The sequence below is a fragment of the Thunnus thynnus genome, chromosome 2 (genome assembly GCF_963924715.1).
Source record: "Thunnus thynnus chromosome 2, fThuThy2.1, whole genome shotgun sequence".
Taxonomy (NCBI): domain Eukaryota; kingdom Metazoa; phylum Chordata; class Actinopteri; order Scombriformes; family Scombridae; genus Thunnus; species Thunnus thynnus.
In genome coordinates this window covers 35,625,144-35,638,789 of record NC_089518.1, presented here as the reverse complement: position 1 = coordinate 35,638,789, position 13,646 = coordinate 35,625,144, and the positions used below count along the sequence as shown (strand labels likewise).

The following is a 13,646-nucleotide window of genomic DNA, read 5'->3' as shown; positions in this document are numbered from 1 at the left end:
GGGTTTAAAGTTAGACTTTATGACTACTATAATTGACCTAATAATAATAATAATAATAATAATAATGATAATAATAATAATAATATGAAATGAAAAATATTTTGGTTTTGAATCCCATCCAGCTGAAATTGCACTTTAATTCCTCACTTTTTCCAACATCCGACCACTTAAAAATGTCACTTTATTCTAATACGACCACCAACTATTGTGATTAGAATTACAATAATAATGGGGGGGTGTGGTGGTGGTGGTGGTGGTGGTAGTGGTGGTGGTGGAGGAGGGGGGGGTCTTTATCCCTCTGCACGTCCATAAATCGCATCAAATGACAGTCGGCCAGTGAAGAGTTAAAGGGAGGAGACGGAGAGTGACACGCCTCATTGGGTAGATTATGTGCCGCAAACAAAAAGTGTGTGTCGGTGTGCCAGTCAGCCAGAGCATCGGGCCCCATCTGCACGCCTCTCTCTCTCTTTCTGTCTCCCTTTATCCTTCCAGCTCTCTCTACCCTGCTCGGTCACTCCCAGTGTCGGCGAGTATCTGCAGCAGCAGCAGCAGCAGCACTGTCACTTTCACCACACCGGGGGGGATATGTACTGACACTACGGACCAGACCGGGAGCGCATCACCATCTCCATCACCTCCATCACCGCCACCGCATCCCCCCTTGCTTGTTTTCGGGGCTTCTCTCTTTTTTTTCCGGGGTTTTTGCTTCGCAGCATCGCTCGCAATTCGTTTGTGGATTATTGTTTCTTCTTCTCCACGGAAAGGTAGGTTTTGTGAAATGCAAAGCTGGTGTGGTTTGGGTAGTTTTAGAGGAAGACGGGGCTGGTTTTCTGGGTTTGTTTTGAGCGGCACATGTAGCCACACATCCTGCAGGCGCTGAAAGCGGCGCAGAAAGAAAAAAAAAAGATTCCCAAACCGCAGATGTTTCAGCACCGCGAACAAAACCCGCAATTCAGTCACAGCGCTGATTTAGGACAGTTTTCAGCCTGGCACGGCTTTAGCAGATGGGTTAAACACCCCCCCTACTCCCCCCCTCATTTCTGCTCGCCCCCCCACCACCACCCCACCCGCAGTGGGGTTTGCACGGGAGGGTGGCTGCAGCTTTCCTCCAGTTTGTGGATGTGCAAACATTCCGCTTTTATCTCTCTTTTTTTCTTGTTTGAGCCTGCATGATACATACCCTTCACTGGATATATTTGTGTGCGTTTCTTCCTCGTGAAGCGACCCTTTCTGATGCTCTGAACACAAAGACGGTCTGTATGGTACCGGAAATTCTTTAGGTTCGTAGCGCAGCGCTGAGAGCCGCTTTGGAGAGGCACCGTGCGCAAACACACAACCTCCCTGCTGCTGTTGAGCCTTTTAGGAAGATATGAAATGTTCCCAATCAGCAGGATTTAATAAAAAGACATTTATTAAGAATAATTACGGGTTATTTAAGCTGTTTTTTCCCCTTTTTATTTCACAAATCAGAAAGGTAAAATTAAAGCCAGAACCCAAAAGAGAGCCAATGTTTTTCAGCGAGTGCAGCTACAAAAAGCAGCCGATATTGAAGATGAAAAGACGATAACTCATCTGTTCCAGTTACTCATCATTCTTATTAGTGCAGTTATTAATATCAGCCTGTTTGAATTTGTTCGCTGAGATGAGCGAAAGCCACGTTGCTTTCAGGATTTTGAAGAAGAAAAACTTTTTTTTTTCCCAACTGTGGATTTCTTTAGTCTTTAATTGTATATTTCTAATAAATAGCTTAGTTTTTGTTGCACTACACGTGTCATGACATAACTAGTTTCAGTGGTTCGTAGCGATTTATTACGTGTTATAAATAGTTCAGAGAAGAATTAAATGTTAAGATCAGTTGGCCATAATAACAGGCCTACTGGCTGTTAATACTGGAAAGCACCAGTGAAGAGAAATAAATCTTTGTTTTGTCAAATGTAGAAAATAGTTTTTGCAACAATAAATCTTAATTATGATCATTTTGATATTCTAGGAAACACTTTTTAGGAAATGCATAATTTTCCTGATGAGAGCAGAGCTTTCTGAAGGCTTTGTGTGTTTTATATTTGATTTTTTTAAAATATATTATTCCGTTATTTTTCCATGTTTTTTTGGGCAGCCGAGTGAGTCCAGTTTACGGCTGAACAAGTGTGTGTATGAGGTGCAGGTTTGTGTTTAACGGCGGAGGATGAGGGAGGAGGGGAAGGAGTGAGGGGGAGCCGCAGCCGTCTAAACACACATTCAGAGGTTAGAAAAGGGAGAAAAGAAATAATTAACTGGTCGTGCTGCTTTAATTACAGTCTCAGAGGGGAAAGTGGTGGATTATGGTAATGAGGCGACATACGCTGCCGCTTGTAGAAAGGAGAGAAAGGTTGGCTGACATGAAATCACTGACTTTGACAGTCCACTTGAAACCCATTGGACATGCTCTCTCCATTGGACATGGACGGACCTCAGCAGCTCCTACTGGGAGGTTTTTTTTTTTCTTTCCCCCAATTCCCTTTTTTTCCTCAAAGATTAAACATCCTGTAGTGATTTTATAATACGACTTTAGACAAATAAACATGTCACACCAAACCTATAAACCCGTAATATTAAAGGAATATTACATTTACAGGATAGATAATAAAAATACTATAAAATACTATTAAATACTCGCGCTCTTGAGGACTACAGAGTTTAAAAATAGTAAACGAATACTATAGGAATTTCTCGTTTTTTTCATATCAAATACACTTAAATTTACAGGGTTTAAGGAATCCATATAGAGGCCCACTAATACTACTATTAATACTAACGCTAATACTTACATTAATAATTAAGACAGACAGACAATTTATATTAAATCAATCATTTGTCAATCAAAAAATAATAAAAAAAGAAAGAACATTTTATAAAATGTGTGATGAGAGCCTAGATATTATTGTTATTGTATTTATTAATATTACTGCTACTACTACTACTATTATTATTGTTAATACTACTACTATTACTACCATTACTACTACTACTACTACTACTACTACTACTATTATTAATAATAATAATAATAATAATAATAATGATAATGATAAAAATAGGATAATAATAACAATAATAATGTGTTTTGTATTATTATTTGTCTATTATGTTTAGTCAGTTATGGGTTTTTTAGCTTTTTAAAAAAAAAAAATTCTTATATAATTGACAACATTGGGAAACCGTATAATCAATGGATCAATGGCTGAAGGTGATGCCGTCATCATGAACTTAATACGAGGTTTGAATTAATTAGAAAGGCTGGCCACAAAAAAAAAAAAAAAAAAAAAAAAAACGGGCCCCAAAACGACGCCCTTGACAGCTGGTTTGTCCAATCTGTCTAGGAAGAGATTTATTTCCTATCAGCAGGGACAGCGGAGGATAAAACCACCAAACAACCAATTTACACGGGTTTGCGTTGAAATTTATAGTGTATTTTCGCTTTAAAAAAATGTAAAGTGAATAATGTATTGGGATACAAAGGCAACATTTATTATTTTAATGTAAAATAAGTGATTTATTGTATTTTTGTGGTAGTTTTATTCATCAGCTGATCTCTGATGTCTCTCCGTGTCTCCGCAGTGTGAAATGGAGGAGTCCAGCTCTCAGAAGTTGGTGTGGGATGGGGACGCCAAAGCGGTCCAGCAGTGTCTCACGGACATTTTCACCAGCGTCTACACCACATGTGACATCCCAGAAAACGCCATTTTCGGGCCTTGTGTGTTGAGCCACACGTCGCTGTACGACAGCATCGCCTTCATAGCTCTGAAATCCACCGACAAACGCACAGCACCTTACATCTTCAGGGTAAGCACAGTTTATTCATTTATGTATCAAAACAAAACATTTGCCACATTTTCTTTTTAATACAGACTCCAGCATTTTTTTTTAATTAGCCCTGTAGTTTTACCCATTCTTTGAATTATCAAATATAAGTTAAACATTTGTATGTTTTTCTGGCTGTGCAGCTCCAAAAATAGTATAACAAAAGACCCTTTTTTTGGATTTTTAAAATATTCCCCACCATGAAAAGCAATATACAAATAAGCCATGTTTTTTCAGTCTTCCATAAAATTGAAAAAAAAGAAATATGGCTTTTCACTCTGGACTGCAACAATGTCCCATCTTAACAAGTAATCCTGTATTGAATTATGAAAATTATTCTGTTATTTTCTCCAAAAGGGGAAGAAATCTGCTAGTTTTCTACTGAAAATGTACTAATTTAAAAAAAAAAAAGCTTCCGATTGTAAATTACAGTGAAATGTCTCACTACCTTGTTTCAAGATCATTTTCTCGACATTTGTTTCTAGAAATGAATATCTGGTCTGAAATTGAAGCAGCTGAGTGAGATTATCTCTCTCAATTAAGTCTTTCTAAACTGGCAACATTTCACTATAGTAAATTATCAGGTTTTGAAGCAGAATATGAGCCTCAAATGCAGATTTTCTACTGTGCATGACAATATGAAATGAAGTAATAACTCCGGATGTGTGTATGTGTTGTACAGGTGGACACCTCAGCAGCCAACAGCACCTCAGAGGGCTTGATGTGGCTGCGGCTGGTCCAGTCCGCCCGGGACAAAGAAGAACAGAACCTGGAGGCGTACGTGAAGAACGGCCAGCTCTTCTACCGCTCGCTCCGCCGGATCGAGAAGGACGAGGAGCTGCTGGTCTGGTACGGCAAAGACCTCATCGACCTGCTGCTGCTCAGCTCCAGCAGAGCGCCCGCCAAAAGCAAAGGTGAGTCAACTGAAATCCTCACTGGACAGCAGAGTTTTAGCTCTGCAACTTCTTTGGAAATGTGTTCTTGCTCTGGAATTGTTTTCTTTATTGCTAAATTTGGGATGTAATTTCTGCATTATTGAATATCTAAGTACAATGATGCTACAAGGAGAAATTTCATTAATTTCTGTAAGTGTAAAGTACAGTACGAAGCCATTCCCCCTTGAAATATTAGACACCACACTTAAGCAGGATAGTTTTGCAGAGTCTCTTTTTATGAGGTCTAATTTTTGTTTCTCTTCTTCAAAGGTTCGTCCCACCACTCCTGTCCGGACTGCAGCCAGCGGTTCCAGTTTGAGTTTCCATTCTTGGCCCATCTCCGGTTCCGTTGCACCAAAAGACTGCAGAGCATCACGGGGGCCGACGAGGAGTCCAGCAAGGAGAGCAGCACAGAGCGACCAAACACAACCCCTACCAGGACCAGCCCGAAGCTGGGCCGCTCCGAGGGCTTCAGCAGCTCTCAGGACAGCAGCAAACCCTCCACAGACTTTCACAACCTGGCTAGGGATCTAGAGAACAACCGGACCAGCCCGCCAAGCGACAAGGAGGCTGAGATCTGCAGCGAGACCTCGGGGAAGAGGAAGTTCTCGGAAATAGAGGACAGGGAGTGCCGAGGGCCCAGCCTTCCACAGTCCAAGTCTAAAGATGAGCTAGCAACGTCTGCGCAGAACTACAGAGGAGTGTATGGCCTGGATGACAACCACAGGTCTTTCTCCTCTTCGGGCTCCACAGAACTCGGTGAAAGCAAGCGCAGCGCCTTCACCGAAGTCAAGAAGTCGTCCCAGAGCCTCAAACACCACGGCTGCAACAAAACTCAGAGCTCCAACTCTGAAAACAAAGATGGTGGTCGTCCCAGCAGCAATCCTTCAGAGAAGCACCTCAACATCAGGCAGGTGCTGTCGGAGACTCAGCCACCCCAAACCTCGCCCGTGGGTAGTGCTTTCACCTCCGTGGGGCAGCAGGGCAGCGGCGGCAGTGGAGACAGGAAGAGCGCCTTCAGCCAGCCATCTCGCTCCTCCTTCTCCCAGATCTCACCGCTGGTGATGCCACCCAAGCTGCTGGACTGCCACCCAGCAGTGGGCGACACCATCTCCTCCAACAGACTCTACCAAGCTGACCACCTTGCCGCTAAGCTGCAAGGCGCGGAACTGGGCGCCAACTGTCCTGTGCCGGGCGGCATGGCTAAGCAGAACCCCTTCGTATACGCCACTGCCTTCTGGCCCAAGAACTCTGGGCCTATCCAGCTTCAGATGCCCTCGGCGCTCACCCTCCTTCCACCTTCCTTCACCTCCCTCTGCCTGCCAGCGCAGAACTGGTGCGCCAAGTGCAACGCCTCTTTCCGCATGACCTCGGACTTGGTTTACCACATGCGATCCCACCACAAAAAGGAGTACGCCATGGAGCCTCTGGTCAAGCGGCGACGCGAGGAGAAACTCAAGTGCCCCATTTGCAACGAGTCCTTCCGGGAGCGGCATCACCTGTCACGTCACATGACCTCCCATAACTGACTTTTAAAGACAGACAAGGGAGGAACTTTTTGTTGAACAAGGAGGGATTGTGACCCTGCCTGGATTTAAGCACTCCGACTGGAGATCGGCCACTTAAAAATACAAAAACACCCCTTGCACTTGTTTTCACTTTGGACTATAATCTTTGAATTCCTTTTTTTGGTCTGTTTACTTTTTCTGCCCTGTACAAAATGTCATGTTTTGGGTGTATGCAAATGCGTTTTGACTTCAAAAATGAATCTATTTAAGAAGCACTTAAAAGTTTGAGAATAAGGGATGATTTAAATATGTGTAAATGTACAGTAAGTTGTATTTTATATCATATAAATACAAATATAGTGAAGAAATACCAATGTAGTCACACATCATGGTTTACAACGCAGCAAGTTTTTTTTTTTCCTGTCTATAATGAATATGGACACAAATTGGGGAAATTATGTCAGACTATATTTCAGAGTGCATGTAATATTAAATAATATTGATTTAAGATGCAGTCTATACATTACAATGTAAATAATTTGTTTTATTTGAAATACAAAGTGTAATATTTTGTGTCAGTGGGGAATAGTTTCAGTGTTTCTTCCTTTTGCGGAAATTTACTACTTGATAGTTTATCTAATCATGTTGAATGCATTGACAATAAAATAGCTTTATTTTCAACTGTGTCCTTCTTGTTTTTTTGTTTTTTTTTACTACAACTCAAAAATATAATTCCTTGATTCATTATATCTATACATAAATGTAAATGTATCTGTCTACATTTTACATTTATGAAACAAAATATGCATTACATTTCATTAATATAAAATAATATATACAAATATACACACACACACACATATATATATATATATATATATATATTTTTTTTTTAACGTTTTTTCAGATTTTATATTAGCTTTTTTCAGTGTCAGTCTTCAGTCTTAATAAAATACTATTATTATATATTGCAGACACATATATATAGTTTAATACAAATAAATCATGTAGTAGCTTGTAAAGTGAATTTATGGTTATTATGATTCATCTTTTTACGATAGAAAATATGTCCAGGAACACTGAATATCACTGGTCATAATTATTATTATTATTATCATTATTATTATAATTATTATTAGTATTAGTAGTATTAGTATTAGTAGTAGTAGTAGTAGTAGTAGTAGTAGTGGTGGTAATATTATTAAGTAGTATTATTACTGAGGGACGTCTTTATTAAACGTCGACCGCATAAATGGCCATTGCATAAAAACTGCATAAATATCATTATTGAAGTTTTCCCCTGAGAGGTCGTTTCATTTTAATTTATTAAGGAAAAAAAAACATTCCCATTCAATGCCACAGTTTCTTGTTTAAAATACACGATACGGACATCTGTTTCTCATGAAAAAAGCTTTAAAAAAGACGAGAGAATTATTTCTGATGTCGCTCAGATGTCCAGTTTCTGTGGCAAAGAATAAAATACAGAAATAAATGTGTCGGATAATCAGGGAGACTGTATGAAGCTTAATTCTTTACGTAATAAAATACATACGTACGTCTGCATTTGAGATTCATTTCTGAGTATATTTGAGTATTTTGTCTTTGTAAAAAAAAAAAAAAAAAGCACATGCAACATAAAAAGTCATAAAATTAAAGAAAATCGGTACACTAAATATAATACATCACCCTCTAAGAAATCAATTGATTTGTCATATTTATCTTTCCGGTTCACAAACTCCTCCAACCTGTAGAGAGTAAATATAAACCTATAGATCTGCACAGCCCGTAAGAAATATAAAGATCAATAATCTAGCAGACCTCTTTGAGCTTCATTTGTTAAAGCTCTCAAATGAAATGCAAACATGTTCAAATATTTTCTATAAACAACACAGACTGATACAAGTCTGCGGATCAATAATCACCATTTACTGCTAATGATATAATGACATGATTAAAGGTTTCTTTTTAAAAAAAAAAAAAAAAAAAAAAAAGAACTGGAGAACATTTCAGGACAGAAACCAAAAAGCAAATGTGGAAAATGGTTCAACAGCGCCATCAAGTGGTCGACATGTAAACTACATGAATCAAGACGTTATTGAGCGAAGACTCTGAGTTCATTATCAGGTGACTCTTTTTTACTGAAACCAATATGCTCAAGTTTTATATTTCAAAACAATATTGTGCAATGAGAGAAAAAAACAATATGGTTTCCTTATAATAAATCTGACAAGGATATGAGTGAAATACAGGATATGATACAACAGATAAATGTCAGAATCAACATGTGACACTCTTTTTAAAGAAGAAATACACTTAATTATGATAAATACTGATACATAAATAAATAAATAACCCCAAGCTCCTGTGTGAACATTACTGATATATATAAATATATATATAATTAAAGAAGAGCTAGGACAATTTAAAATAATACGTTGTGTGATGATGTCACTATAAACACCACAGACAATATATGCATCATTATAGTACTATTATATAAGCAATATTACCTTGACCTGTGAGGACTGAATGATGATGTCTCACACGCAGCGGATATTTATTATTCATATTTTAACAATACGGATCGACTCCCTTAAACATAAGATACAACATTAACAGCAACCGACATTAAGGTCAAAGGTCACAGCCGTAGTTCCTTCAGTATATTTCAAAAGGATATTTAAAGCTGCACATCCAAAAACTCAAAAATTCAACAACAGTTTCTCCTCAGATTACTTTATTTGCTCTGCCAAAGTAAATGAGTGAATTTAAAGGGTCAGTTCAACCAATTTTTCCTCTCACTGTTTGTGTTCAGTTTTATTTGCCCGGAATTTAAAATGAAAATTCATGCACAAACAATGTCTTTATCCTAATGCAGTATTTCCCACTAACTGTGTTGTTAAAGAGCAAACGATACATTGCTGTTAATGTTTCCCCTTCATTGTATAGAATAGCAATGTGGGAGTTATTTCAGTTGTGCAGGTCTCCAGAAATAACTAGTCCAACGTGAGGTGACTGACAGATGGAGCTTCTATAAGTTCTGGATGTACATGAAACTCTCTCAGTTGAATCATCAGTACCAAAAAGATGAGCAAGTGTCCAGTTATTTTGATAACAAGTCAAAGGTACAAGCCTGTGTACATAAAAAACTTCAAGTCAACTAACAGTGAGCTAAGCCTACAGACTCTTAAGCTTTCTGAAACCTGATCAAATAATCAACAGTTTAAATAAGTTCACACTTGGATTTGAGGTAAATTTTATTTTCCCCTCAGACTTGCTTGACAGCTGATGAACTGACCCTTTAATTTTAATCAGGAGCACACCGAGCTGCAGTGTGAATGTGGCGAGACTTGCTAGCAGGAGATAAAAAAACCACATAAAGAGGTCGAGGTTGAGAGGAGAGCTGAACATCAACAGTTGCGGTGTGACGGCGTGACGCTCACATGATGATAAATTACAGCACCGGTGCACATGTCCACACATTACATCTCATCTCACATCAACACACGCCTCCCATGTCAGCAATCCAAACAGGTCAATCTCACCACGAAGGCATGTGATCGACGGGAGAGGGAGGCATCGCTAACTATCGCCCTTCTCTCCCCACACACACACACACACACACACACAAACCAGTGATATTTAGTGCCCTCATGCTTTGCTGCTTGTGTCATCGTCCCTCTTGTGCCCCAACCCCTCCCACCACCCCCACCGCCAACACATTTGTCACTGCATCACTCAGCACGGAGCGGCGTGGGACAGTTTATATCTCCGCTAAGCTGGCACTTCCATTTGGCCCTCCACCCCAGTCACACTACATTTTTACATTTCAGGCATTTAGCTGACGCTTGTCATCCGGGCCTGGCTAGCAGGGAAGTGAGCAAGCAGGTAGAGGGATTTCAGAGGGATTCAGTGTCTTACTAAAGTATACTTTGACAGGATGTATTGTGGTCGCCGGATTTAAACCAGTGACTTTTTTTTGGGTAGGCTCAAGAATCACGACACCAACCCGAGATACTAGGACAGGAAATGATAGAAGATACCGTATGTGCAGGAGGACGTCAGTCAAATTGCAAAGCTGCTGCTAATGTGAAACTTAAAGATCCCCCACAGACATGTTTTAAAGGATAGGTTGCTGTCCAAAAATAATAATCAGGTGCCTAAAGCCACGTTAAACCAGATTATTTTCTTTTTAGAATAAAATTTTGTTAAACACTCGTTGCGTTTCCTTTGACACTGTTTCCCTGTTGAGCTGCAGTGGAAAGATGGCAACAAAAACTGGGAATTTGGCACTAAAGAGACTTAAAGATATCCGCTTTATTTGACTCATTTGGACAGCTGAGGTTTCATATTAACTTCAGATAAACTTTTAAATACATTTTTGCACTGAAAGATGTTGTGTCAAGTTATCTCATGACACTTTTCATACAGAGCAGAACCATGCTGTATTTATATCGGAAGCACATTAGGACAGGATCTCTTAATGATGTCAGTATGAACAGGAGGAAAGATTAAGTGTTAATTTGGGCTCCTGACTGTTGTTTTAGGACCGACTTGAAGTCTATTCTCAGTGTTGGTGCGCTGGTGGCGTCAAGTTTCCACATCACACTTGTGTTAATTAAATACTGGACCACAAACTAGCTGCGAGGTCACAAATCATGCTCATGGGTACACATCTTAAACATCAGATTTAAGTTGAGCACAGAGAAACTTTCCACTTTCAGCAGATTCTTCAGAGTGAAGCTCAAACATCCAACTGAAGTAACAATAAAACAAAACACATTTTTGAGCAGAGGTGGACTTTAAAGTTAAAGAGAAAGCAACATGTTTGATTTAATACTTCAGGATGTTCCTGGAGGCATTTCATCGCTGCCAACAATTACTGTTAGTAGTTTCTCCATGTCCTAAAAATTAAGTGAGTTCACTCTGCTATATATGTTTAATTTCACACACAAGAAGTGATGAAAAATGGAAAAAGAGAGCTTGAGAGAGATGTTAAAATACTGCTTCCCCAATTCTGTATACTCCAAATTCAAGTATAAATCCAGCTTTACTTTCAGTAGACGTTCTGTTGATGTTTTAACATGTTTTCAACATTTACGCTGCCAAGTACAAGTGGAACTTTTCAAAAATGGTGTTTCAACACAGTACGAGCCACCGACCATAAGTTGTGACTAAAGCATCTGTTCAGTGCTGTGAGCTCCAAACAGAGGTGCCCTGTGCAGACAGAGGGTTGAGACAGTGAGTTAACAAGGCTGTGAAAGAAAAGTTTAGATCAAAAGTATCGATTTCACACAGCGACAGAGTCTTGGCCTGCAGCCCTGCTCGCAAGACTCGCAATCTGTTTTAAAGTCATAATCAAGGGTTTACACAGGGCCAGCTCCTCCTGCTGCTGTCTGATTAGGATATCGCTGTCACATCATTATTTTTTGAAGGTCTAAATATACACAAACAGCATCGTCCCCTGTGCACTTGCACTATTTCTGACCCACAATGCACTCAATCTACAGGTCCGCTGACAGGGACAAATTTACACATCATGTCCCCTCTGAGATGATCCCTGTGCGTCCACATGCCTGTGACGGAGTGCCTCTCCCTCTGGGAGTCCTACCTGTCTTCGGCACACGTCTCAGTCTTGGATTCTTCACATTGTGGTGAAGGCGAAGACTCTGCTGGTTAGATATTTAGGTTACACCTGTCTCTCAGCCTCGTATACTTTTCTGCCTTGTGGAGAAGAGCGTAGATGTCGAACAGATGCAGCGCGGGTTCACTGAAAATTAAAGGACAAATGTATAATAGCTTTTTTGTAAACCAATGCAGTACATTCATGGTGATATGAACTTATAGTAATGCCCTTTTGTCTGCCTTTTTTTCTTTACTGTTTATAAGATTTAGTGTCACTTCTGCTGCCAAATTCTCCTGAGTGTTTCAATGTCTCTCTTCTATGTGTATATGTATATATATACACATATACCTTCATGGGGGTTATAATGTAATGCAATATAAGATTTATTGCAGGGCTGTTGTATATGGCTGGAATTACTGTCCTCCGAAAATACACTTAAACCTCTCTGCAGGTGTACGCAGGTCCCAGACGCCCGCAGAGATAATGACCCACAAACCTCTCAAATCAAACCGATCCAACACACGAGCAGTAAACTCAACATCCGCACAAGTTTAAAAGAAAATGCCACATAAATGTCTCTAAACAACCCTCGATATGTGCAGCCAGGATCAGCATGTTCTTAAACTTAAGACTGCATTAGTTTTAGTTTGGTGTAACTAATAAACTGGCAATCGAGTGTTTGTCAAACTTATACAGAATTAATTTCTTTCTTTCATTTATTTTTTTTAAATTTAAGTAAAGCCAGTGGGTAACAGAAATGTAAGTCTTTATAAGTTGAGTTATTGATAAAGTATTCAATTATAAATTAAGTTACAATCAATATTATTCAGTTTTATAGATGTAAAATATTGAATTTCTGAATTAATTTATAGCACATGAAGCAGTATTTGTTAAATTTTATTAAACTTTGTAAAAAAAAATTAACAAAAACTACTTCACGGATGCACCCATATAAAATTTTGTTAAACACAAGCACAATACAGTAAGAATTGTTTTGTAATGATCAGCAAATAATTAAAACCTTATTTGCAAAATGAATACAAGTCTGTATGTGCATGTATAAACATCAGGCAACATAGCAAAAATTATGTTTTATTTAATAATAAAAACTGATCCTAATTCATATGTAAAAATATAAACAATCATAAGTCGTGATTTCACTTTAGCTTCAAATATTTTGATTATTTTTCAAAGTTGAGTTGCATTTTAAGAGCTTTATTACAAAGTCATATACATTTCATAGAGATAAGTCTGTAACTTATAATATATATGAATTGTTATATATGTTATATAACAATTCAGTAACACAGAGTCCATTAAATCCTATACTAAAATACAGTATATATTATCTTTAAATTTACATAATTTATAGCATTATAGTTCCCAAGGTGAAGAATGAACATTCATGCTCATATATATTTTTCTAATTTTGTGCTTTAATTTGTTTTGTAAATTTTTTTTTTTTTTTGCACATGTTGGATATCTCAGTCACAGTTTGACATCCATGATGTAGTGACTGAGCTTCACGCAGCAGGAGCTGATGACTTTGAATGTGGTCGAATTACTTTGTTACACATTCCACTGCTGAGCCCCCTCCTCTCTACTTTTGAAGTACATCTCCATAACAGCTATGGCATACAGTTTTCTTGGAGGCGAGGCAGGCATGTTGTCCCTCCCTCCCTTCGACTTCTCTCCCCCTCTTCATGTTATGAAAGTCAACCCAACTTTATCATTCAC

The 13,646-nt window shown here is 38.8% G+C and overlaps 1 protein-coding gene across 1 annotated transcript; it reads left to right on the top strand.

The window, feature by feature from the left end:
- Positions 1 to 405: 405 nt before the first annotated feature.
- On the top strand, positions 406 to 6,938 carry prdm8b (PR domain containing 8b). The gene is made up of 4 exons (XM_067572336.1): positions 406 to 764; positions 3,598 to 3,822; positions 4,523 to 4,754; positions 5,046 to 6,938. Exons 2-4 carry the CDS (start codon positions 3,604 to 3,606, stop codon positions 6,302 to 6,304), a joined length of 1,710 nt encoding a protein of 569 aa, XP_067428437.1. The 5' UTR covers positions 406 to 764; positions 3,598 to 3,603; the 3' UTR covers positions 6,305 to 6,938.
- The last annotated feature ends 6,708 nt before the right edge of the window (positions 6,939 to 13,646 follow it).